This window comes from Sporothrix schenckii, assembly GCF_000961545.1.
Source record: "Sporothrix schenckii 1099-18 chromosome Unknown Cont49, whole genome shotgun sequence".
NCBI lineage: Eukaryota > Fungi > Ascomycota > Sordariomycetes > Ophiostomatales > Ophiostomataceae > Sporothrix > Sporothrix schenckii.
The window spans coordinates 143,784-169,487 of NW_015971150.1; the positions used below are offsets into that span (position 1 = coordinate 143,784).

Consider the following 25,704-nt stretch of genomic DNA (forward strand, 5'->3'; position numbering starts at 1 on the left):
TATTCTCAAAGGGATAATGAATACATAAATGAGTGATGAAAAGTCCGTTCCGTGCATGCACCATCCATGGAGTTGTTTTTATCCCATCACATTCCGGTGTGATGATATATATAACAAGGAGCCCCAGACCCGCATTATGCCCCCCTGTCCTTTGTCCATCCAAATATGTGCCTCCCAAGTGTCGCTCATATTTCTATGCCTTTTGATGTACGCATGGAGATGAAAAACGAGTAAAACAAGCGTGACAAAATCTATAATACAAGGAACATAACATATGTCTATGCGACAAGAATCTACAGCTGATTACACCTTCTTCGGCGGCCACGCCTCTGGCCGCTTCGTCAGCAGAGTGAGCATCTGTTCGTGTACAACGTTGCCGTCGACGTCATTGTTCTGCGGCTGTGTAAGTTGTAGCCACCGCACCAGCCTCTCTCGCAGCCGGCCCTCGTCCTGACCTACTACGTCGAGGCCGCGGTCAGCGCTGGCCAAGAGCACCTCCTCTGGTTCCAATGCCAGCACACCGCCAGCCTGGCGAAGGAGTGCGTCGTCTTCGGCCAGGAAGGCGAGATGACGCTCAACGGCACGATGGGCCAGTCCCGGCACGCCGCTGACAAGGCCAATGCGGTCCCAGAAGGGTGCAATCAGGCCCAAGCTGCGGCTAATGAGCACGTCTCTCGCAGCCGTGGCATGACGGCCTCGTATCGTTGACTCTGCAGTCGGCGCCGATGCCACTGTCTCTTCTCCATATGCCACGAATGCATGTTGCCGCCTGGACTCCGCCTTGCGCTGCAGTTGCTCGACCTGCTTAGGGATCCGGCAAGGGTAGGGCACCACATGCGGGAACACTAGCACAACAAACGGCGTAAACTCCCCACAGATCAGCAGCAGCAGGCCAAAGAGCGGCAGGCGACGCATATCGTGGCCCCAGCGGCGACGCAGCAAGAGATCCGACCGGGTCGCGTGGCCTGCCTTGACGGCGTCAGCGGTGTCGTTGTTGGCGTCCATGCCGCGCACGAGTTTCGTGTTGGCAAATAGGTACCGCAGCCCCGTCTTGTAAAAGGCGAGGTAGGCTTTGCCCGTGGCCAACAGATGGCTAAAAGTCGATGACTCGGGCTTCCGTTCCGGCAACATGAGCGGCGGCGGGCGCGTGGTATGTGGAGGGTTGGCCGCAGAAGGCGTGAGGGTCGGGGCCGTGACGGCGGCGGCGCTGGGGTTGGACTGGGAGGTCGAAGAGCTGGACACCGGGCGGGCGAGGGGGGTCGCGAACGCAGCTGTTGGCCGCGTGAGGGTGTATGGAGTGGCTGAGCGAGTCGTCGCAGTTGGGCGTAACGGGAGGCCACTGCTGTGGTAGGTGCTATGGTACTTGCTATGGCATCTGTTGCTGTAGGCGGCTACCACAGAGTGCATGATGCCCGACGGCTTGCTGGGGCCAGCGGTGGCGAGTGCGCGGCCATTGAAGATTGGAAGAAGCATGGAGGCGCGGACAGCGCACAATTGCGTTGTGGGTGTCATCGCATCGCCTGTTGGGGGGATGTGGTCGTTGGTGGTCGCGTGGCTCGCTCTGGTGAGAGATATGTTGGTGATACTTCGTAACGCTGGCCAGGAAGCTAGCTGCTGTATTACTTTTAGGTGCCTTAGAATAAATAGATTGGGGGCGGTCTGGGGTAGGAAAAGTGGATTAGCTTGCTAGGTATCCACCGGCCAGTAATTACTCCGTAAACTCCAGTATGTCGTAAGTTACACATTGCAGCACAACTGACTTGCAAGAGCATACTCGCGCACAATCGGCATTTCAATACTACGGGTAGGTAATGGAAACAAGCCGCAAAGCTCACTTCATTTAATTGAATATTTTCCAGAGCATTATAGGTACGGCCGCGACCTGTGTTTTGTGTCTGTCGGCGGTTATAGTGCATTTAGCTATTTATGCTGCGTTGTGGTTAATTTTGTTATATATTCACAAGCAAAGTACCGCTTTACAGCTGTGACCGGCTGTCGTGGACTATTTATTTGTGTTTTTTTATTCATGATAGTGACGATACACCTGGCCTGCAGACTGACCCCTTGTGGTTGTCATCTCTCAAACACAGCCCTGATTAGCAGAGTTATTGCTGGTCATTGAAGTTATCTCCTACAAGGCTGCAGTGCATTCGATCTCAACATCCGTTCCAAGGGGAAGTTGGTGAACGGCAACACACGTGCGGCACTGGGTATAGAGCAGTTAGAGATCTGTTTTCATAAAATTGAGCGACGATGGCCTAACGAGTGGAACGCACCGGTTTAGGATCGGAGCTGAAGAACTCAGCGTAGATCTCGTTAACTGCGGCAAAATCGGCCATGGACGTAAGGAAGATGTTGACCTTGACAACATTGTCCAGATTCGTGCCGGCAGCTTCCAGGACGGCGCTGAGATTTTTTAAAACTTGTCTCTAAGGCATGTCAGCTTCTGCTCGCCCACAATGTTTGCCATGTCTATCTTATCTCTATCCTGTCGGAGTGTCCACCGGCCCTACTTACTGTCCGGTCCTGGACGCTGCCCTCGGTCATCTGGCCGGTCTTGGGATCAGTGCCGACCTGGCCAGAACAGTAGACCATGCCATTCAGCTTGATAGCCTGAGAGAAGACAGGCAACGGGGCCGGAGCGTTGGCCGTGAGGACAGCTTCCTTGGACGGCATTTTGGCTGGCGGTGGCGAAGGTGGCAGTTTGGTGTAAGTCGAGCAATGAAGCTTGAAAACGGATCGATGTGAGAGTGAACAAAGTAGAAGGCATGTGCCGAAGAAAACGGCCTGATAAAAAAAAGCCTTTGAGCTTCTTTTAAGAAAGTGTTATTTTTGGCGAGCACCTACCTAGCGCAGCTTATCCGCAGCCGATAGCGGACCGCCCGGGTGTGCCACGACAAGTTCTACTGCATATGCGTGCATTTTCATTGTTGTCAAGGCAGGCTGATTGTTGGATCTGTGCTTCAAGACACAGCATTTAGAGAATGTCAAGTTGTTATTTTGTGATAGCAATTCCGATTTGGGGAGACGTTTGGCGACAGCACTTCCACAGTTCCTTCCCAGCATTGGCCCGAGTCGGACACCGAAGTCCACGTTATAAATCAGGGAAGGCACGACGTATTTTTCTAATGGCAGGCGCGAGCCTGTATTAATTAACTGAACAGGCCTTGCGCAACAGGGCGAAGGAGCCTAGCGCAGCCAATCATCATCCGTTTCAGCCGTAGCTCCCTGGGAGATACCCGATTTGGCACAAGCAATTCGGACGTTTTGTTCGGTGGCAGGAACAACCCAGGAACAAAAGGAGCTCCATCCGAGCTAGGACAGCCACTGCCACCAGCCGCTCGGATCTTGTTGCAAGATGGCTTCTTTTCCGAGGCGACGACTTCTTGGTAATACCCTTACACTTGAAGGCTCCCGCCTATTGAGCACGAGACAAGAACAATAAGGTTTATAAAGTCTTTTCTGCCCAAAAGGTTCGTCCACCGGAATATGCGAAAGTGTGTGGACAGTTCGCAGCAAGCAGACAAAAACACAACAACAAATTACCTTTCCACCAGCTTCACCTTTTTTTCATCTTCTCACGGTGTGGGTGTGAGCAGCTGATACACTATTAAGCTGTCTTGTTTTCCTCCCTTGTAAGGCCTAGCTCGTTTCGCATCGCCTTCCCCTTCCGTGGGGACAGCAAACATGGCTTGGCCTTGGGAGTTCCTTGAGCTGAGCCCCGAGGAGCGCCAGGCGCGACGCCTTGTCCTTGATCGTTATGGACACTACGGCGCGTTATTTTCCGTGTCACCGATAGTCGTGATGCTACTTGTTCGCATCACGTTGTGGACTGTGGCCTTTGTGCGGATGCGCTATGGCCAGAGCCTACGTGGCTCCTCTCGAGGCTCACCGGGATCATCGTCGTCCAACGCCCGCTACGACGCCGTCCCCGACTCCCCCTCGCTCAAGTCGCGCCGACTGACGACCCGTGGCAGCTGGGAATCATGGTACCGTCGGGCCAAGTGGTGGCTATCAGACGATGTCGTGATTTTTCGCCAGCACCTTGGCCAGCGTGACTTATGGGTGGGCGGCGGTTCGTGGATGGCCATCCTTCTGGTGCTGTGTGTTGTCGAGACCGGACGAGGTGTGTTTTGCCGATCGTGATGATTTTAAACCCAAGGGACATACTGACAGCCCTAGACTACATGCACCTCACAAAGCGTTTCGGCATCGTTGCTGTTTCCCAACTGCCGTTGCAGTACGTGTTGGCTTTGCGCTATGTCAGCCCCGTGCTGGCCATTTTCGGCACGTCGCATGAGCAGGTCAACCGATGGCACCGTGTACTGGGCACCATCATCTATACAATGCTGCTGTTGCACGCTACCTTTTACCTCAACTTCTTTGCCTTCTTGGACAACTTCTGGCCGCGCCTCTTGCGGCCAGTTGTCGCCCTAGGCCTAGCTGCTATTTTCAGCATGACACTGCTCACCACGACCGCATTGTCCATTGTGCGCCGCTGGTCGTACCGCGTCTTCTTCATAACGCACGTTTCCGTCGCGTTTGCGCTTCCCGTCCTGGTGATATTCCACGCTAGATATGCCAGCAACTACGTTGCCGCTGCCTTGTTGTTGCTCATCGCCGACCTGACTTTCCGCAAGATCCAAACGGTAACAACGGAAGCCCGGATTGAGACGATTCCGGGCACCGAGCTCATCCGACTGACGGCGCCCATTCCATTTTCTAAGATGGACAAGTACCGAAAGCACCCTGGCAGCCATGTGTATATGAGCCTGCCCGGCTCGGCGCGGCCGTCGACCAACCCCCTGTCTCCGACAAGTATTTTATTCGAGTTCCTCTTCAATCCCTTTACTATTGCCACCGTCAACGACCAGTCGAGCGATTTAACACTGGTGGTCCGCGCTCGCAAGGGGCCTATGTCAGCAGCGCTCTCGCGACATGCCTGCCCCGTCCAACTTACAAAGAACGCGGACGGCCGAGCCGAAGATGACGATGACGACGAAACGACTCCGGCCATTCCGACAATCCATGGCCTGGGTACGGCTTCGAACATGGGTACCGGGACGATGTCCGTCAACCTCGAGGGCCCGTACGGGTCAAGCGCCTATTTCCCGGAACTAACTCCCCATAATTTTGATCGTGTTCTGCTGGTCGCTGGCGGTGTCGGCGCCACATTTGTTGTTCCTCTTTACCGGTCCATCATCGATGAAACCGCCGCGATTCGGAATGGCGGAAGCCTCAAAGTCGACCTGGTTTGGTCTGTCCGTGGTGCTGGCGATGCTACTTGGGCAGTTGTATCGGGCCAAGATGGAAGTGGCCACAGTTTGTTGCAGGATCGGAATGTGCATATTTTCTTGACAGGCGGTGGCACAGGTTCAGCAGCTGTGGCGGAAAACAGTGCCGCTGAAGCCGCTATCGAGTTGACCACACTTCGCCGGGACCAGCAGGCAACTTCGCCCCGTGGCCGTCGTCCGCAGTCCTCCCCGCAAAGTCGATTCGTGCCTCCAGGGGCGTCAAACCGTCAGAGGCCCGATTTTTCCCAGATCGTTGACGACGTGTTCCGTCACGGCAGTGAAGAACGTGTCGCCGTGTTAGTGTGCGGGCCGGAAGCCATGGTACAGGATCTGCGGGCTTCGGTTTCCATGTGGGTACACCGCGGCAGATCTGTGTGGTGGCATAACGAATCGTTCGGTTGGTAGAGAAGCATGAGTATGTTATGTCACAGTGACCCTCGTGCACAAAGTACTGTTAGTACATAATTTCAATCCACACCAGGTGAATTTCATAAACAGATTCCAGTTTGTTTAGCGGCATCGTCATTCTTGATCTCGTCAATAGTATAACATAAATGTGATCAAAGCAACGCCGTCTTATCCAATCGCATAAAACAGCAGGCCATCCGATTGAGTGGCAAGAGCCAATATTTGATGACGCTGCGAAATATGACGCCATTAATCAAACCCCAACATGAAAAATGAAATAATAAAGAAGACAACACAGCTAGGAAAAGTATGCCTCTTTTAATCGGTCCGCTTTTTCGCCGTTCCGCTGCCCTCACCAATGTCGCCGGTATCGTCCGCGTCCCAGGTATCTTCGGCGTTTTCGTCCCAGTTGTCAAGCTCTTCCTCCAAAGTCGTGCCCCGGGCCGCAGTCGAAGAGGTAGCAGCCCCGGCAGCCGTAGATTGTGTCGGCACATCGGCAGGTGACGTCAAAGGCTTGGCGGATGGAAATGTGCCCACTACCTTGCCGTTGGCCCCATCGTGCAAAACCGTCGACTGGCCTCCAACACCCTCGCCGAGCTCAATGTCAACGACCGACGTGTCAGCCAATACCTCATCGCCGTGATCCTCCTCGCCCGGCACGGCGGCGTATTTGCGGTTCCGCTTGCGATCCAGCATCCGCTTGTGGTACCATGAGCACAGGCCCAACGCAGCCAAGCTGCCGAGGATGTTGGCCACAATGTCCAAGGCGTCAAATACGCGGCCGTTGTCGGGCAGCAGCGCCTGCAGCACCTCAGACCCGACACCCAGGCCACCTGTACACACTGCGAGTGCCATGTTCATTGTGCGCCTGCGGCTGGTGTCGACGATCCAGTAGAAGGCGACAGTCAAAAGGAAGAACGTTACAAAATGTAGAATCTTGTCGTTGACAATGTCGCCGAGCTGCAGTGAGCTAAGGCCGGCATAGCCGGCAAGCAGCAGCAGCAGGAAGAAGATGCCTGCGACATACATGTATTAGTGGGGTGCTGATGGTATCCGCCTGTATCCTCCATATCTACAACAGGAGGAGAATCCCCGTTTCTTTTGCACACCTGCAAAGGGCAGCCGTATTCTCATGATTTCTGGTTGTGATGAGTTGTCTTCAATTTGGGTTCGTCTGTTTTCGAGGAGCTTCTGTAGAGCTTCAGGTGCTTCAGGTGCTTCAGGTGCTTCAGGCGCAGCTGCCGAGACGGTAAAGTGACGCTAGTGAGAGGTAGAGTCGGCTGGTCGCTAAGGCGTAGGATTGCTTTTGGTGAGGTCGCAAAGGTGTCGGCTGGAAGAAGAAGAATAGTTTGTCGCCGTCGGACGTTGCAGTCTGTTGTCGGATGCCTGAAGGTACATTGGGATAGGTGGGAGCATCTGGAAGAGGTTGGGGAGGGGAGCTGCTTTGGTTTGGATGCGATACGACGGCGATTATTAGTGCCAAAGTCAGAACGCCGTGTTACATCATCCGCACTGTATGGCGAGACCGTAAGTGTTCTGTAAGCTAGTCGACAAAACGATATGTATGTAAACGAGTTTTGTGTCAGAACAATCCGTTTACTAGTACGGAGTACACACTGTGCAGCGTATATCCGAGCAATGGTACAACAGAGTCCGCAGTTTGACTTACGATGAACTCGGTATTGGTCTCAAATGGGCAGAGACCTGACCAGCACCACCAATGCAACTTACAATCGAGTTTTGCTCCAATTTGACGAGCACGTATAACGATATTTCATTTCTGGGAGTACATTCATCCGATGTCATAATAGAGACAATAGGCGTCGACTGTAGCAACGGACAATAATAAAGAAACGTTCTTTTTATATATAAAAAAAAACACAAGAGAGGCTTTGACTCACAGGTGTGTCTTGCATTGTAACATTCAGGAATCGTATGCAGATTCACCACCAAGACGAACGTGAACTGGCGTCATAATACGGCGCGTCTGTTTCTTCACAGCGCTTTAGACAGCACATTTCGGGGCAGTGGTCCCATATTGACATCGCAAAGCCCCCTATTTCACACGTGACCTTGGCCTTCGGCTGTTTGCCGTAAGTAGCAGTACTTTATCGTGATCGTAGATTGTGCTTCTTCACTTCAATAAAAGCTGTAAATCGAGGATTAAAATTGAAAACACATATAATAAGCCATGATACTTGTAGCACATTAATTTTATTTCACCAAGTGAGCAGTTTTCTGCTGCGTTGCCGACTTCTTTTCTGGCGTAAAAGTACTACTACTCGACTTCAATACACTAGCTAGCGGTACTGCCGCAAAGCAGGAAAACTGGCGCCTTCGCGCAGCACCAAAAGTCTCCATTAACCTCAACCGCAGAAACAACGACAAAATCGGCCTATTGCGATCCATCAAGGCGCGTCGACATCGACTCCGAACGGCCTCAAATTCCGTCCTCCATCTCTGCAAATGAGCCGCTTTCTCCTAGTGGTCTTGTAGAGGCTCCGTCCGACTTGGGCGTCCCTGTGGACGCGAGCCCATTTCACGCGGATTTACGCTCCTTATTTTTTTGGCCGCCGCATTTTGGCGATGCTGCGTTACCACTGCGCGCATCCACTCCCCCAGCAACCGCCATTGACAACCACCCTTTTATCGTGACAATTTTTTTTGCGTGTGCACCCGCATCGACCACATCATGGTGTCCGTTGTCGATGATGCGCCAACGCGCACACATACGCCCGTTGCCGGCGCCGACAACAACCCAGGACCCGTCTCGATGCCTGAGGCATCAACTTTCACAACGTCAACCGATGCCGAAGAGGACTCGCGACGCGCCGTGTTTGCCGAGCTCTATCGCAAAACCGAAGCTCGTGTGGCTCTACTGTTTTCCGATGATGGCGGCTACGACTTTGATTCCATCCGCGCACTGATGCAACCGCCACGTCCGTCCGCTACCCGCCTCGACCATCCCCATCTTCCTCCGCCCACAACCGACCATGCCCCAATACACGAGCCACCACTGAAGAAGGCGAAGCGAGTCATTGACGAAGACGACTACGGCGATGATGACGATGAAGACGAGGCCGGCAACGACGGTGCCGACTCGAATAATGCTACCAGAAATGGATCTGGGCCGACATCTGGCACCGGGTCCGGGCCTCCACAACAGCTTCTTTCGCCATCAAAGACCGGCAGCTCGCCCGTCCATTCGGTTGGCTCTCCCGACAAGCAATTTGGCGTGAAGCACGCATTATTACGAGACGAAGCCTTGGCATTGAACGCCACATCCTCATCCCTCTCCCGCACACAATCGCAATCACAACTACAGTCACACCAGAAACAATCCCAAGTAAAATCCTCGGAAGACGTCCGCAAGGAGCTCGAAGAAGCGCGCAATGCCACCGAGGAGGCTGCCCGGCGCAGTTTCTTCACCATCTTCCATACCCTTGAGAACGACCGCACGGCGATGTTGGAGCAGCAGCAGCTAGAGGAGTCCGAGAAGCAAATCCAAGCTGAGATGGAGAAGAACGGCTCCAACGGTCCCAACGGTGCAGCTGGCCCCAACCAAGGCACTCTCAGCAGTGCCAACCTTGGCGCATCCAGCTTGACGCTCAAGCACCTGATTGCCCGCATCGACTCGAAGCGCGACCAGGTCAAGGCCACTGACGCAGAACTGCGCTCGCTGATCAACGAAGTGCGTAAGAACCGCAGCAAGTGGGCGAGTGAGGAAAATGTTGGCCAAGAAGAACTATACGAGGCCCTGGACAAGGTGCTCAGCGAGCTGAAGGCGCACACCGAGTACTCCACTCCCTTTTTACAACGCGTCAACAAACGTGAAGCGCCCGACTACCACCTCTATGTCAAGCAGCCAATGGACCTCGGCACGATGACAAAGAAACTCAAAGGCCTTCAGTTTAAGTCCAAAGCCGAGTTTGTTGCGGATCTTAACTTGGTGTGGGACAATTGCCTGAAGTACAACCGTGACGCTGGCCATCCGCTGCGCCGCATGGCGACAGGCATGCGCAGGGAGGCCGAAAAGCTGATTCCCCTAATCCCGGACCTGGTAATTCGCTCGCGCGCCGAGGTTGAGGCCGAAGAACGGCGCAAGCAGAATGGTGGCGACGACGATGGCGGCGACGACAGCGACGACGAGCCGATAATGTCTTCACGTGGTCGCAAGACAGGAGCCAAGGGTGTCGCAAATAAGTCGCGTGCTGGTGGTACAACAACTATGATGTCAACGTCAACGGGTGCTGGTGGTGACCAAAAGGAGGGTACGCCAAGTGTTGACCAGAAGCCGGTCCTACAACTCAACGGTCTTCTTACCAAAACAGGCCGCGAAGGCTCTGACTTTGGGGGTGCCGATACTGGCAGCAACGGCTTCTCTACACCCGTGGGCGCAGCTGCCGGTGGGACAGGATCGCTGACACCGAGCGGGCTCAACGGACACCTGGGCAATGTCGACGCGATGGACATCGATGCCTCGTCATCTGTTCACGGCAATAATGGTATGGCGGCGCTCAATCGCGCTCTCAACGAGGCGGCTGAGCAGACATATGAGGACGAAGCGTATAAGATCTGGAAGCAGGTCACTAAAAAGGACCGCGCCCTGATCGCCAAACAGCGCTACGAACTCTTCCTTGGCAACAAACTCAATGTCGATGAGCCGGCGCTGTTGCGCAACAAGGCGGGCATGCGCTGGTATCTCAAGGGCGCCAAGCAAGCAGAGGCCCTCGGCATCCTTGGCCCTGCATCTCATCACCAGACTGAAGACACTGGCAAGGAAGCGCATGTTGCGTCCTCTTCCAAAGCAGCAGAAACTACTCTCGCCGAGATGGAAGATGATGTTGAGAAAGTTGTCCCCGACTACTACGAACCCGAGAGCATCGTGCCCGATATCCCATTGCGTTTGCAGTGGGTTGTCGACGACGAGGGCCAGGTCGTGAACCAAAATGAAGAGTTCTTGCGCCTTGTTCCTGCAGGCCACTTCGTGTCGCCGACGAGCAAATTGACTAAGCGCATGGAGTCCAACATGCGCCAGATTCAAGAAACACGGAAGATCTGCTCGAAGATCGGTGTCGTGAAGCAAATGCAAATTCAGACACAGGTATGTATATGAACAGCAGTTTATTTGGCGACATTTGAAGGCTTTCTACCGGTTTAGCTCCCATACTAACAGATTTGCAGATCTACCAAAATCAATTTCAGCGCTATGACCCTGAGCCATTTCACGAGGCTGATATCGAGCCGCAATTCATCAGCGGCGATGGGCCGTTTATCGCCGGCGAGGCGTCCCGCGCAGCAATGCAGCGGGCCGTTTCCAAGATTTTCTTTCACGCAGGCTTCGAGGAGCTGCAGCCATCCGCAATGGACGCCATGACGGACATTGCAGCCGATTACTTTACGAAGCTCTGCCACACGTTCAACGTCTACAACGAAGCGGAGAAGAAAGAGGCGGTGGGTGTGTGGGCGGAGCGGGGCAACCGTTTCCAGCCACGGTATAGCCCAGAAGAGGTCGTCTTGCATACGCTATACGAGAACGGCCACGACATCGACTCCCTCGATTCGTACGCACGAGAGGAGGTTGAGCGCCTCGGCACCAAGCTCAGCGGCATCCATGACCGTATGAAGATGCACCTCAGTGACCTGCTGCGCCCTGCCTTACAGGACGGTGGTACCGAAGCATTCCAGGACGGCAGCGACCAGTTTGTTGGCGGCGACTTTGCCGAAGAGCTTGGCGAGGACTTCTTCGGGTTCAAGGCCTTAGGTCTGGACCGCGAATTTGGCCTTGATATCATGAGTGTTCCCCTTCATCTACTGCAGAGCCGTGTGCGCAACCAGCACACCGTGGACGCGCCGACAGGAGTCTCCTCGGAGCTTCTATTCGAGGACCTGAAGCCCCTCGACGCCGTCACAACGACCGGCATAACTGAGGAAATCGGACTTGTAAAGAATTTCTTCCTCGCAAAGCTTCACGCCAATAATGATCAGGCTCTTGTCGAGGACGAGGATCTTCCTGTCAAGCAACGTCGCCCACGGCCACGTCTCGGCGCAACAGGCAAGATTGTATCTCCGCAAAAGCGGCCGCCCAAGGAGCAAATTGCCATGGCGAAGCGAAAGAAGCGGGAGCAGGCGGCGGCGGCGGCTGCAAAGGCAGCCGCTGAGGAAGCCCCAGGTGGTGCTGGAGGTCAGAGCCAAGCGGCGGCCGGTGCCACGGCGGCCTCCGAAAAAGGCACGCCAGTCAAGAAGCTCAAGACGGGCCAAACGACGAGCGTTCCTGTGCCGAACCTCAACTACGGTGCAAGCAAAACAGGAAGTGGTGCGCTAGGATCCAACCTTACGAATGGTGTTGTTGGCGATGGAGAGAATGCCGGCAGCCAAGGCAGCCCTGGCGCCGACGAAAAAGACGACGCAGGGGGTCTCATGAGCCCGGAAAGCATCCACTAAACCGTCCACCCGCTGCATTGGTTTTCTGCTGACGTTTTGCTTTATTTCATTGGTCTTCTTTTGTCCTTAGGAGGGTGGCAGTGGTTCTGGGCATGTGAATGGTTTACCGGGGTTTCCTGTCTTGTTATTCATTATCGTGGCAATTCTGGTGTAACTTTTTTATCTTGGTGTTCATTGGGTTTCCATTCTATCTCTATTCGGCTACACATACTCGCATTCTTCATTTTATTTATCCCTTCATTCCCTAATCCTTATTCACCGCTGCCTTCATAACTGTGTCGCCTATCTCGCGTTCAGATGTCGCTTTGTTTTTCTCCTCCTTCGCAACACTACTTATCAACACAGTGCAACACTGCCGATCACCCGGCCTCTGTCCTCTCCGGTTGAAAAAGCGAGTCCTAGCATACGAATATCCTAAATGCCAGCAGGTGGCTGTATTGCCAATAGACTTTCTTCTTTCTCGCGGCATCATGTCTTCGTGAAACAACAAACTTCTTCGAGCTTCCTTTTTTTACTTCACAAGCGCCCGTTCTCACCATGTCTAATGATATGCTTCCTGGCGCCTGTCAAAACGAGAATTTTGGGAAGATATTTCACCATCCCCTTTTGCCTGACAAATTGATCTTCATGTCTATCCGCTCGTCTCTTTCTATCTCATTCACACACAGTTCCTTTTTGTATGAAGAGAAATGTATTGGCGGGACGCCCGAACATGAAGGTTTGTAAACAAAAGCCGCGTTTTCCGTCGGCTGTTTTTTGCCATACTTTCGACAGGCCAAGCAGACGGGATTAACAAACCTAAAAACACTGCACATACACGCTAAGCTTATTTGTTTGCCATCGATATCCTCCCGTAACCGGAATTATGCCCCTAAGTGGTGCTTGTGGCTTCGTCTCCGTGGTTTGTCTGTCATATCCCCCATGAGTTTGCCCGCAACAGACCCCAGATAACGACGCTGAGACACAATGATATTTCCACTCGGGGAATTTGGTGACTTTCGCTCTGTATTGCTTCGTTGGACGTTGTTTGCCACTGACTTGTACTGACTTGTACGGAGTAGTTACACTGCGAGACTGCCTCCCCCTGGACAAAAAAAAGCGCACTCACAAGGCTATTTAGTGGAGTTCCCTACACTGTTAAGAGTGTTACAGTGAGGATTCCTTGCTCTGTTAAAGTGCTAAAACGGTTTGTGAGTGCGCTTTATTTTGTCATGCTGGAGACTGCGCAAGATTTATCTGTCTGCCTGGAATGCCAAGTAGTGTGACTCCGAATGTGCCCCTAGTTGTGTCGTCATCCGCATGCGGTGGAGTTTCCACTCAGCACAGCGGCGTCATTGCGCCCAACACTTGGAATATCCTGCCTTATGTAATGTAGCAATGCAAGTCATGTGACATCAACAAAAGCAGCGTCCACTTTATCTCACTAAGTTGCCAGCCACGCAAATTTCCCCTTTTTGGGTTGGGGCGACGCCCGCCGCCCAGTGCGTCATCAGGCAGTCTCCGTACTACGTATTCTGGTATTGTCGCCAAAAACACCACTGCAAGAAATTCGATTACGCCAGGCGGCCTAGCCAACTAATGAGACTGCGCGCGTACCTGCTTTCAGAGGTTCCTTGGTCCCAGTCACTGCGCCTTCCCCATAATCGGCCACTAGGAGGTCACGCTGCCAACCACACCATCTAGAGTCTCCCCGTTCTTCCGTCCCGTTCTTACCATGTTTTGGGAGTGAGTGTTGTTGTCCTGTATCATTGTTTTGTCACCGTTGTCTTGCGCTGAAATGTGTTCTGATGTAGTAAAACGGGAAAACGTCGTACGTCAGGCTGCTTTTGGCATTGTGGGGGCGATAAGACGGGGACAGCGTCACTGGGCGTGGTCGCCCAAGCGGTCGCTCCTTCCCTGTCGCATGTCTCGGGCTTAGCGACAAACGGAGCAGTCGCCCCAGCGAGCCAGGCTCCATTATTAGCCATTCCCCTCATGGGATGGCCTGGCCCAGGACCTCATTCGTCTGTGCCGCCGCTTTCCTGTACGAAGTACGTACCCAGGTACCCATACACCCCGTCCTCCCTCCACTTCCTTCGTTCCGCTGTTCCTCTCTTGCTCTTCCTTTTCGTCCTCCTCTTTCCTCCTTCAAAACATCAACACAGCGACTCTATCCAAATCATCGCCATTTTCCTCGGATTCTACGGATGCGCAACATCTCGTGTTCGGCCTTGCAATCACATTTTCTCTCTTTTGTGTCCTTGTTGCTGTCGTTTTCCTGTTCCCGGTCATTCCGTCCTCTCTACATTCGTTTCTCTCGATACCCGTCACAATGAAGGGTGCTTTGTTGTTGACCGCAGCTGGGCTGCTCGGCTCCGCCCAGGCTGGCGGTGTCCACTCGTTGAAGCTGAAGAAGGTCCCTCTTGCGAAGCAGCTGGTATGTTGACTCCGTCGATGCTTATCGTGCCTCCCAATATGACATGCCATTGGCCAAATCAACCATCCGTTTGTTTTGATTGGCATCGCCATCGGCGTCTCATCGCTGTTCCTACCGCCGGTCGCACACTTTGCTAACTGTCGGTTGTGACAATTAGGAGTCGATCCCCATCGATGCCCAGGTTCGCGGACTCAGCCAGAAGTACATGGGCGGCCGCCCTGAGACTCATGCCGATGCCATGTTTAAGAACACGGCTGCAAGCATCGAGGCTAACCATCCGGTGCCTGTCAGCAACTTTATGAACGCACAGTGTACGTCGAAGCGAATTATTCTCGTTGTCTTGCGAACAACGAACGGCGGCTAACTAGTAATAGACTTTGCTGAGATCTCCATTGGCACTCCGCCCCAGAGCTTCAAGGTTGTCCTTGACACCGGCAGCTCGAACTTGTGGGTTCCCTCGCGCGAGTGCGGTTCCATCGCCTGTTATCTTCACTCCAAGTATGATTCGAGCGCCTCGTCGAGCTACAAGGCCAACGGCTCGTCGTTCGCCATCCAGTACGGTTCTGGCAGCCTGAGCGGCTTCGTGTCGCAGGACACTGTCTCCATTGGCAACCTCAAGATCGCTAAGCAGGACTTCGCCGAGGCTACCGAGGAGCCTGGTCTGGCCTTCGCCTTTGGCCGCTTCGACGGCATTCTGGGCCTCGGCTACGACACCATCTCGGTGAACAAGGTCGTGCCCCCCTTTTACAACATGATTAACCAGGAGTTGATTGATTCGGGTGTCTTTGCCTTCTACCTGGGTTACTCTGACGACGGCAACGACTCCGAGGCTGTGTTTGGTGGTGTCAACAAGGACCACTACACCGGCAAGATTACTACCATTCCCCTGCGCCGCAAGGCCTACTGGGAGGTCGACCTTGACTCCATCGCTCTTGGCGAGGATGTTGCTGAGCTCGACAACACCGGTGTGATCCTGGACACCGGCACCTCGCTGATTGCCCTCCCCTCCAACCTGGCCGAGATGCTCAACACCCAGATTGGCGCCAAGAAGGGCTACAACGGCCAGTACACCATTGACTGCAGCAAGAAGTCCAGTCTCCCGGACGTCACCTTCACCTTGAGCGGCCACAACTTCAGCCTGCCTGCGTCGGACTACATTTTGGAGGTGTCGGGCAGCTGCATTTCGACCTTCATGGGCATGGACTTCCCTGAGCCGACCGGCCCGCTGGCCATCCTCGGTGACGCCTTCCTGCGCCGCTACTACTCTATCTATGATCTTGACAACAACACTGTTGGCTTGGCCCTGGCTAAGAAGTAAGCGGGCAATCGTCGCCGTAATTTTGACAAAGCAACAGTCATTTATTTGAGAGGTCGAAGAGAGGGCCGGACTGTGATAGTGTTGCGAGTGTTTACCTCTTACTGCGGGCGCTTTCAGCCCTCTTTTGGCCTCTTCATTTTGTTTCTGTGTCTCTTTATCTGTTTGCTATTTGTCCTACGCACGGTTTTGTTCGAATTCGGTATTTTCTTTCATTCGTCCCGCGAACGCGCGGCTGCAGTCCGCTGTAATCGCGTGACGAAGAGTCGTCTGTCAAAGTCAAGACTAACATTGTTGATTGCGGTTGTTGCTCTTGCTGGGGTGTGTTTGTATTTTGTTAGCATTATTATTTAACCCCCTCACGTCTTTGGTCTTTACCCTACTGTACCGCTACCTCGCTATACGCTCATCACGTCACCACAAACATGTTTTTTTATTTATCGTTATATTTTAGCCAGTGTTTCTATTAGTGCGTCCAATTGTGAACATAGTAATTAAGGAACACGTTCAAAATGCTATCTCAGCACGCGGCGCAAACAGCCGCGTCTGCTCATCAAAGTTTCAGGTTTTTGGTTGTCAAACCGGCCAGCTTCATGGGCCACAGGCCCACGTTCACCAGCGACTCAGGAGCCCAAGTAATATCACAGATTTCTTAGAGAGTACTTACTGGGAAGATTTCTCAGCGCCGTCGCAAAGTACCTAGCTACATTTTCGACTGCTTAAGCCTTTTTATTAGATTTATAACGTGTACGAAAATCTCTGCGTCATATGCGCCAGCTATATAAAGCATCAACATGTTTTCGGGGTTTATTTTGCTTTATTTTATTTTACATTTTTACATAACAACAATGGGTTGTGATTTTTTGGGTTAGACGTTTTTTTTTTTTTTTTTTGGTTTCAGCTGCGAAATAATTAACGGGCATGGGATACTATTTCGCATGTAGGTGTAGCTTAGCGCAACAAATACGCCTGACGTATATCCTACCAAAAATTTATCGAAATTTAATTATTCAAGCTCTAGAATTGGTGATATTGGTGAATGTGTCTGCCTGGGATTACACGTCGTATTGAAAGAAGATGTTATTCTCATGCCTTTCGAAGGACAAAAATTTAAATTGGTATGCTACTAACCGAGTTATGGCTCCCCATATTCACGTGACGCAAGTTACAGCCAATCAACCCGCGATTTGGCCCGCAGCAAGGGACACTGTATTCCACTCTATCTTTCCCATTCTTTTCGTCTGTTGGCGCCAAATTGCGTTCTGTCTCAAACTTCCCTTGCGTTTTGGTTACTGTTTGGCTCCTGCCCGTTCTCGCGCGTTTTGCAGTTCCCCTCCTGCCACGAAAACGTAAAGCCGCGAGTGACACCAGCAAACCCAAGCCCAGGGAGTTTTGACTACACGCTTTCTTCTTGCTCGTTTTTACAGCCACGTCCATCCTTCGTTTTGCGGCCCCATTTCTCCAATCCCACCCATTCGATGATCCATCGCCATTGTGCACTGCATCGTCGCCAATTTTTTCTCGCTGACTATCATTTCGCGAACGAACGCGAAGAAGCGCGAAACAGGGAGCGCAACAACGGCCTCACTTACCCCAACCCTAACGGCTGCCAACGCTGCATTCGACGATCGCCATAATTTACCAATACATATTTGCATCACGCTGCACGACGCGATTTTCTTGCGAGATTTGTCCTTTTTGACGTTTACATCCCCTTTTCCCACCGGCTTCTGCCCCAGGCTCGACGCTCGACTGATTTCTCGCGCGTTGTTGCCCGCCCTTGGCCCTCGACATAGTATTTCGCCCATCGCGACACACCTGTTGGACACTACAAGCCCATTCTGATCGACGTTGGCATTCATTGACAATGGCTGCCGCCAACGCGGTCAGTGCGAACGGCTTGTCCAGCAACGCTGCTGTTGCGTCTTCTGCAGCCGCCGCGCCGGCAAGTCCCAGTGGTAGTAGCAATGGGAGTGAAAACAACGGCAACGGTACGGCAGCGACGAAGCGGAAACGCGATGATAGCAGCAATAGCGACGAAGTGATGGCCGAAGCAGGTGCATCGCCATCTGCAGCTGCGGCAGGATCGCACGCCACGGCCATCAACCAAATTAAGGAGGCCTCGTCTGGCTCCGCATCGCCCGCCCTCTCATCGAAGCCGAACAACGGAAATACAGGAACAGCTAGCAACGGCAGCCATGCAGCGCCGGGTCCTATTGTGTCGACGACCGCGGGCAACCGGGACGAGAAGGGCCTGATCCGTGACTATTTTGGCGTTCTCCAATCGTATGCCCAGATATCACCCTCCCCTGGCCCTTATCATCTGTACATGTACCGTCTTACTAACAACGTGGCCCAGCTTCGACAATTCCACCCCTCCTATTCTCTCACGACGACTGCTGCCTGACTCCCCTGTATCAGACGAGCCGGAAGCCAAACGGCAAAAGGCTGATGGCTCTGCCAGCCAACCCAACTCGCAGACAGCGAAGTCTATTTCCGACAAGGTCAAGAACGACGCTTACATGTTGTTGGACGACCTCGTGTTGGACATTGCTGCCGTTGTTCGCAGCGAACTGGCCGCTCTCGATGCACCCACACCAGCCGAATCCGAAGGCAAGACAGAAGGCGAAGCCGCAAACGACGCCAAGGAGGACGTTGACGCGAACGACGCAACTGAACCGAAGCAAAATGCATACAATACGGCAGACAAGGACGTTAGAGCGAAGCGAGCAGCCATTGCGCATATTGCTAAATTTCGCGAGGCCGCATACGACCTCTATCGCCGAGAAACTGCGTACCCTAAATCTGGACCACTGCATGGCAAAACAGGAGGCAAGATTGGCAATAATGTGTCTGTGTCTATATCGTCTTCGAACCGGGGCGAGCCTGTTTTGACCGTCTTTGGTAATGCGCCTGGTCCCCGGCAGCTATTTTCAAGTCTGCCCTCGCGCGGGTCGGCTGTCAAGGCGCAAACCCCCTGTGGAGCTGATGATGGTGACGACCAGATCGGCGACCTTGTCCGGGAAGACATCGATGTCAGCTTTGGTGGTAACATGACCCTCACCCGCGTTTTCGCGCCGCCTCCTCCTGACAAGAATAACCGCGCCCCGACTTTTGGCGAACTGTTTCCGTCTCCCCGTAACTTGCCTCCGTTGCAGCCACCAAAGGCACCAAAGAGCACGACCAAGTCCACAACACTGGGGTTCTACCATCCAGAGCTGGCCGAGAGATCCAAATATCGAACGGGTTCTTATTCTACCCAACAAATTACGATGGGCCACTGGCTTGACTACAGCAATGCCACACCGTCATCGCAGATTAAGACCCGCCAGCGTGAACGGGCCCAAAGCTTGGCCGGCCGCAAGCCATCCGCAACGGAACTCGAGCTGTCCGAGATGGAGTCTCTTTTCCGTGGCGCTTTTTCCAGCTTTGCGCCGTCAAAGGATGACTCTGCCGCAATTGTGCCTGCTACCCAGGTCGGTCGTATGTGGTGGCAGCGCGTTGGCCACCGTGTTTTTCAACGTATGGTTGAGAAGGAGCTTAATACCGACGAGCACTATGTTGAGGACGCCTCGACACCTGACGACTTGGCTTCAGCTAATGTGCTTGATGAGGAGGCTCTACAGAAAACAATCGCCGAGTGGGACGATAGTCTGGTCGACCCATCACTGGAAGAGGTCATGGGAGCGAAGTCGGATGCGGACAACGATGCCGACGAGATGCTCCAGGAAGTCTCGGACTTGGTTATTACGCTCGCGTCGTACCAGCGCAACCGCAATCTCACACTGCCGACCAGCCAAGACCGCTTCTCGGCCGATCCTGTCAACGCGGACATGCTACGGAATGGCACACTCGCTCAACAACCCAGCGAAGAAGAAATGCTCACGTACCAAACGCTCAAGGCGCAGCTGTCCCTTATCATCCAGGCCCTTCCCCCCTACGCTGTGGCACGTCTCAATTCGGACAAGCTTGAGGAGCTGAACATCAGCACTAAGATTGAGGTCCGCGGAGAAGAGTACCACGGTATTTTGGACGAGGACGAATCTATCGTCCGTGCCCGCCAAGCTGCCCAGGCGGCTCAAGCTGCGACCAGTTCACCGCAGCGCACGCCAGCTCATAGGTCAGCGAGCGTCTCGGTGAACCATAACTACGGCCCGCAGTTCAACACTCCAAGCAGGACCCCAATGGTTTCTGGTGGTGCCTTCTACTCTGGCCAACATCAGACGCCGGCCCGTGCAGGCCCACCGCATAGAGCGTCCGTGGCCGGTGCTGGCGGTACTCCTGCGGCTGCACTCCCCCCGCATGTCCGACCGGGTGCACAGGCCCAACCTCCGTTCCGGCCATCGCCTAATGGTTACAACTACGGTCCTATGGCTAAGGCCCAGCCACATATGCAGGCTCGGCAAGGGATGCAACACCAGCCACCAGGCCCTGGTTTTGCACCAGGCCAGCAAGTGTCTCCGCATATGTCACCACAGCGCGTTGCCTCGCAGCCTCTACCGGGCTCTTATGGATCGCCAGCTATGCAACCAGGCACCCCGCAACAATTCCGCTATCCACCGGGCACACCGGGCTTTCCGCAGCAAGTTCCACTTCCGCCGGCACCGACACCTGGGGCGCCACAGCAGCAGCAGCATCTTCAACAACAGCAGTTGCAGCAACAACAACAGCAGCGCCGTGCCTCCCATAGCATGCCGTATCCTTTATCACCAGCGAATGGCGTGGCGCACGTCGCTACTCCGCAACACTCGATCCACCTGCCTCCGCAGCATGTTGGAAGCCCACAGCAGCGATTCCAGCAGGCTCCGATGACACCGGGAACGCCCCAGCAGCAGCAGCAGCAGCTTATCCGGCAGCAGCAGCAACTCATGGCACGGCCACCGTTCACTGGTCAAACTGGTGTTCCATCGCACCAACAACAGCAGCGCCACTTTAGCAGCGCGCCTGGCGGACCTTCCATCGGTGCCGGCCCCTTTGGCTACCATACGGTGATGGACCAGCCGCAGCAGCAGCGCCTGATGGAGCAAGCACGGGCACGAGCGTCGGCACATGAGCGGACAATGGGGTTTACGGACAAGATGACGCAGGGAGGCATGGGCCAAGTCGCTGGTCTAGCTGGGATCGGGCTTGGTGGTGGTGGAGGTGGTGGCGGCGGCGGTGGCATAGGAAATGGTGGCGTTGACATGTCTAAGTTGGCTGCGGCGCGCGCGAACATGCCTGCTGGCGGTGCCAATATGCCGCGGCCTGGGCAGTACCAAACGCAGCCATCACCCCAACCCCAGTTCCAGTCACCAGTGCCACCACAGGCCTACCTGCAGCAGCAACAGCAGCAACAGCCGGCCCGTCCCCAGGGCCAACCATCACCAGCAATGAACGGCACACCACAGCCACATCACATCCCGTCTCCGTCGCCAGTGCCCATGAGCGCGTCGCCTGTGCCCGGTGCCGGATTCCAGCGACCACCATAAGGAGATTGTTGTTTGCATGTAAAGGCTGTTGTACGGTACAACCAGGTGGTGCTGTATTTTTGGGGCTTACGGCTACGATGGGAATAAGGACCAGGTTTGCAGTATTGCGCCACCTTTATTTTGGTTTTCTTTTCGTTTCCTTTCTTTTCGTTTCGTTTTTGGTCGGGTCTCTCGAATCTCTTTTGGTGCACCTTTCGTTTGTTTGCACTGGAATCGTGGTTGATTTTACTGGCTCTACTGCTGTATTGTTTTTTTTATCCCGCTGACTGGGAAGGGTCTTGAAAGTGTAAAACTAGGTACCTTGTTGGTTCTCAGACCATTGTTTTTCTTAATCTTTTCTTTTCTTTTCAGTTATACATTAGTTTTCATTGCCTATCTCACACTTTTTTTCTTTTCATGCGTGTGGTCCTTTTTCGTATTCACCGTCATTGCATTTGGCCTAGCTCAAATTAATATTGCTCGCAACACCTTGTCACTTTTGCGCTAGCTGATGCTGTGCGACGTCGCTTATTGGCGTTGCATATTTGACCGGGTACTGTGGCTGTCGTGTTGGGTCCCACATCAAAGATACTTTCTCATTGTACAGAAAACCAAACGAGTACTTGTATGGGGTTGCAGTTTGGTGTGTGGCCGGAGCCGTCACTTGTGTTTCTGGTTCGTGCCTTATTTGGGTGGTCCGAGTGCCCGGCCCCATAATTGTCGGGCGGCGGAAGTCTGGTGCCAGCCATGCCGGCACAGTCCTGGGTGGCCAAGGGGCAGCTCGTCATATCATGGGAGTTGACCCTTGTGGGTGTTGCCTCTACGAATGTACTTACGAGTTAACGGGAGTGACCTGTCATGTGCAACGGTGTCGGCCTGATTTCCGATTTTGTTTCGGCGACTGAGCTTGTCGTTCCTGGCATGCCTAGGTAGGCTATTTGGGACTTTCTTATTCAGCAATGCAACCCGCCTAACGTTCTCGATATATGCACCATCTCGAGGAAGAGGAAGCAGTTAAAGACGATTCAAATTTCATTTATGTGAAATACGATTCTCACTGCCCGGACTTACAGCAGGCGAACAGAGCCCTTACCGTCCGTCTGCGACCGAGGAAAGACGGGCATCTTAAACGGACAGATTTTAATTCTTTGCTATCTTATGACTGAGAGATTGGAACATGGAGCTCGATTTACGGCACTGTTTAATGTAGATTGCTGATAGCTCACCAAATTGTGATGCCTGAGTTGGCTGGAAGGAACTACACGGAATGCTTGGCCGCTTTCTTCATATTTTTTTTTTTGACGTTCTTTCTTATTTACCCCCTTGCGACCCGTGGGGACGTGAAGTGTACAATATACAGATGTACGGACCTGTCGACAGTGCATGGGGCATGCATAGCTCAAAGCTCGCATCGTTCTGTGCAATGCCCAACGCTGAAACAACAATACTAATGGCGCACCTTGGTCGTAAAAATGTTGAAAGAATATTGGCTCACCTCTGACTCACTGATAAGGTTGCATTTTAAACTGGGAGCAAAACGAGCTGAGGTGAATGCCCCATAGAAAGGCCTGGAACGATTTGGAAAACAGATACTGACAAGATCGCCAGACGGGGGTAGGGGATTAAATTAACCGACACCTTTGTTGTTGTGTCCATATGACTTTTTTATGGGGCGTGCGAAACTTACATGTACATTGCGCGTGATGTTGTTGGTCTGAGCATTTATTGACATCGAGAAGTCGCTGAGACTTTGGCTGGCAAAGCTGAAACGGGGGTGACTTCCAAGTTTGTGTTGTAAGGCCTCTGGAAGGATCAGTGGATCAAAACCAGGTATTAGAGCCAATCACAGCGTGTGGCGGAAAAAAGTCAAGTCATATGTCGGCCATTAAAGAGATACACAGACAGACATTTCAGAACTTTTCCAGTTTTGAAAGCTATCACATGTGCCTACGTTCACTGCTACTTCTCTTCGTCTTCAGGGTCAAATCTGACCAGATGTTGTGGGACTCCACCTGTTAAGCTAAATTCACAGTAGTAAAGATAGTAATTATGGTACGGGCCGAAGCTGGAGAGTGGGTAAATACGGCATCTGTTTAGCCTTTCACTCCAAAGCCTCCAAGGAGAACAGAAATAGATAGAAAATATCTAAATAGTCGTGACTTTTGCTGTTGAAGGTAGATGACACGACAGAATGGAACTCAAAACAGAGTGGCAAACACTCTTAAGTTGAGAAAGACCTTTCAAGCTGGAGATAACAGATGACGCTGGCCAGGTATGCTGGATAATAATTGCCGGTGTACCATCAAGCTCTTTGGCTGATTTCAGGAGCTGGTGGGTGTCTGTTCTTTGGCCTTCCGTTCTTTGTTCTTTTTGTCCTCGGCGTCACCTCTGTGCCAACATCGCATCGTGATATCCGTGAAGGTCTCGCCGAGCTGCATGCGGTCATTTTGAAACATCTTGTTGCCCGCGACACCGGGGTGATATGTGATTGGACTATTTTGTAGACAGACCGGTGGCATTAGTTCGAGTACGAGACCCATCCGAAGGAACAATAATAGTAAGTTGCTCACGAATCACCGGTTTCTCCATCCACGGCCTCAATTGACGTGGTTGACGCCATTGGCGAGGGACTAGCGAATGCTTTCTGCCGTTTAAGTACCTCCTTCTGGTTGGCTGCTGTCGTTGCGTCCATGGTCTTGTCGAATTTTCTGCTGGACGGAGTCTGTTTTGACTGGTGATGGGAACTGGACTTGTTGGAGAGTAAAGACAAAAAGAGAAGCCCATACCATCGGCATAACAAGAAGCAGTCACTCGACTCCTTTTATATTTGGAAAGAGAGATCACAGTAGATCTTATCTCTTCTGCTGTCAGGCATGAAGTAAAGTCCTATGTTCTTTTTTTTTTTTTTTTTTTTTTTTTTGTTGTGTGTGTGTGTCTAAATTCTCAATGACGAGATGACTTTGCGTCAATGACTAGAAGGAGGACGAGACTGATTTACAAACCAGTGTCGTACACTGACGGGGGCCGCACCAACCCGCTGGCAAACTCTGGGGATTTAAGGCTTCTCCCCTCTTCCGTCTGTTTCTTTTTCTCTCCCGTTCAATTTTTTTTAGTTAAGAAATAAAGGGAGCCTTGAGGACCGGTAATGAAATGGTTGGGGACTGTGTTAGCCCCTTAAGGGATTTCCATACGTACTCTTCCCCTCAGGGTAATTTGTTTTTCCCTACTGTCTTCTTTTTGACTGGATTTGAGCTTCAATTTGATTTCTTTTACTATGGCATGTAATTTCGTTTCGCTATAAAGGTTTATGGACGTCGGAATTTCAGTAACCTGGTCTACGCTTCTCAATGACCTTGAGCAGAAGAAAATATTTCGAACGGTTGTCTTGTTCGTTACCTTAGGTCAAATCATACGATAAAAAAGAGAGAGATGATTAGAGATGCGGGACTGTAGGCGAGGCAAAGATTTGAAGCCACTGGGCCGAGAGTATAATGCTCTCATGGTGAATCTTGTACATTTCTGCCCACAGTTGCACTCGCGCCTTCATGTGCTCAAGACGTGTTATGTGGGGGGAAAATCCTCATTAACGGAAAGGGAATGTCTCCAAAGATCTTGTTTAGTGAGCACTTAGTAAAGAATTAAAACGGTAATCATGTAGCTGAATTATGGAGTACACCAAATATTGGGAAAGTATCCGAACTGCCGTTCTGCACAGAGTTTGAAATACGCCCCGTAAAATACAATTCAGACATGGACACAATATCCGATGTGCCCTAACCCGCTCTTTATGCCAGATATACCGGTAGCCTTACGTGAAGTACTGCTACAAAGCAGTACTTCAAAAGTTCCAGTTGTGGTGGCCTCATTTTAGTTTTAATCTGCATGATGTTGGGCTTTCCGCGCCTGAAGATTCTGCTTTTGCATGATTTTATTGATCATGTATTGCATTTTTAAAGAAATATAACCATATTCTGTATGTCTTCTTAACGAATCAGCTACCATAGGGCGACGAGGCTCATACAGCGCACGTTAGCATATGGCTCTGATAAACAGTCCACATCGCGATATTTACAGCCTGTATTACGCGTTCTTAGGCTCCGAAAAGAATCGTGCCCGAGAACTTCGCACTACCATTGCGGACACAATGAACATAATAAAAGAAAGAACAGAATATTCGCTAGTTTACGGTGGCTTTCAAGGCAATACACGCGTCTTAACACAGTTTGGGACTTGTGGATCCTGCCCATAATCAAGGGCGTCGTCGATTGTTTGCATCCGAACTTTGCTAGTATATGAAACTTGTCAATTTCGGGCCATACACAAAGAAAAGAAACCCTCCGGGCAGTAAATCCAGGTGCTGTGGCTATACGTCCAAAGATG

The 25,704-nt window shown here is 52.4% G+C and overlaps 8 protein-coding genes across 8 annotated transcripts; 4 read left to right on the forward strand and 4 right to left on the reverse strand.

Moving 5' to 3' along the window:
• Positions 1 to 303: 303 nt before the first annotated feature.
• On the reverse strand, positions 304 to 1,512 carry SPSK_00544 (letm1-like protein; the record flags this gene model as incomplete). The annotated part of the gene is made up of 1 exon (XM_016727510.1): positions 304 to 1,512. One exon carries the CDS (start codon positions 1,510 to 1,512, stop codon positions 304 to 306), a length of 1,209 nt encoding a protein of 402 aa, XP_016582599.1.
• Positions 1,513 to 2,131: 619 nt separating this feature from the next.
• Positions 2,132 to 2,676, reverse strand: SPSK_00611 (Brt1; the record flags this gene model as incomplete). Its single annotated transcript, XM_016727575.1, has 3 exons — positions 2,132 to 2,206; positions 2,277 to 2,429; positions 2,518 to 2,676. The coding sequence occupies 3 exons, from the start codon at positions 2,674 to 2,676 to the stop codon at positions 2,132 to 2,134; spliced, it is 387 nt and encodes a 128-aa protein (XP_016582600.1).
• Positions 2,677 to 3,687: 1,011 nt separating this feature from the next.
• On the forward strand, positions 3,688 to 5,699 carry SPSK_00465 (uncharacterized protein; the record flags this gene model as incomplete). The annotated part of the gene is made up of 2 exons (XM_016727434.1): positions 3,688 to 4,126; positions 4,177 to 5,699. The coding sequence occupies 2 exons, from the start codon at positions 3,688 to 3,690 to the stop codon at positions 5,697 to 5,699; spliced, it is 1,962 nt and encodes a 653-aa protein (XP_016582601.1).
• Positions 5,700 to 6,020: 321 nt separating this feature from the next.
• Positions 6,021 to 6,731, reverse strand: SPSK_00592 (vanz-like protein; the record flags this gene model as incomplete). The annotated part of the gene is made up of 1 exon (XM_016727558.1): positions 6,021 to 6,731. One exon carries the CDS (start codon positions 6,729 to 6,731, stop codon positions 6,021 to 6,023), a length of 711 nt encoding a protein of 236 aa, XP_016582602.1.
• Positions 6,732 to 8,394: 1,663 nt separating this feature from the next.
• On the forward strand, positions 8,395 to 12,146 carry SPSK_00386 (transcriptional activator SPT7; the record flags this gene model as incomplete). The annotated part of the gene is made up of 2 exons (XM_016727355.1): positions 8,395 to 10,806; positions 10,887 to 12,146. 2 exons carry the CDS (start codon positions 8,395 to 8,397, stop codon positions 12,144 to 12,146), a joined length of 3,672 nt encoding a protein of 1,223 aa, XP_016582603.1.
• A 2,311-nt stretch (positions 12,147 to 14,457) lies between these two features.
• SPSK_00526 (saccharopepsin) lies at positions 14,458 to 15,880 on the forward strand (the record flags this gene model as incomplete). The annotated part of the gene is made up of 3 exons (XM_016727493.1): positions 14,458 to 14,562; positions 14,720 to 14,873; positions 14,937 to 15,880. 3 exons carry the CDS (start codon positions 14,458 to 14,460, stop codon positions 15,878 to 15,880), a joined length of 1,203 nt encoding a protein of 400 aa, XP_016582604.1.
• A 1,864-nt stretch (positions 15,881 to 17,744) lies between these two features.
• On the forward strand, positions 17,745 to 21,345 carry SPSK_00390 (uncharacterized protein; the record flags this gene model as incomplete). Its single annotated transcript, XM_016727359.1, has 2 exons — positions 17,745 to 18,163; positions 18,237 to 21,345. 2 exons carry the CDS (start codon positions 17,745 to 17,747, stop codon positions 21,343 to 21,345), a joined length of 3,528 nt encoding a protein of 1,175 aa, XP_016582605.1.
• Positions 21,346 to 23,645: 2,300 nt separating this feature from the next.
• Positions 23,646 to 24,016, reverse strand: SPSK_00626 (uncharacterized protein; the record flags this gene model as incomplete). The annotated part of the gene is made up of 2 exons (XM_016727590.1): positions 23,646 to 23,817; positions 23,895 to 24,016. 2 exons carry the CDS (start codon positions 24,014 to 24,016, stop codon positions 23,646 to 23,648), a joined length of 294 nt encoding a protein of 97 aa, XP_016582606.1.
• Positions 24,017 to 25,704: the final 1,688 nt, after the last annotated feature.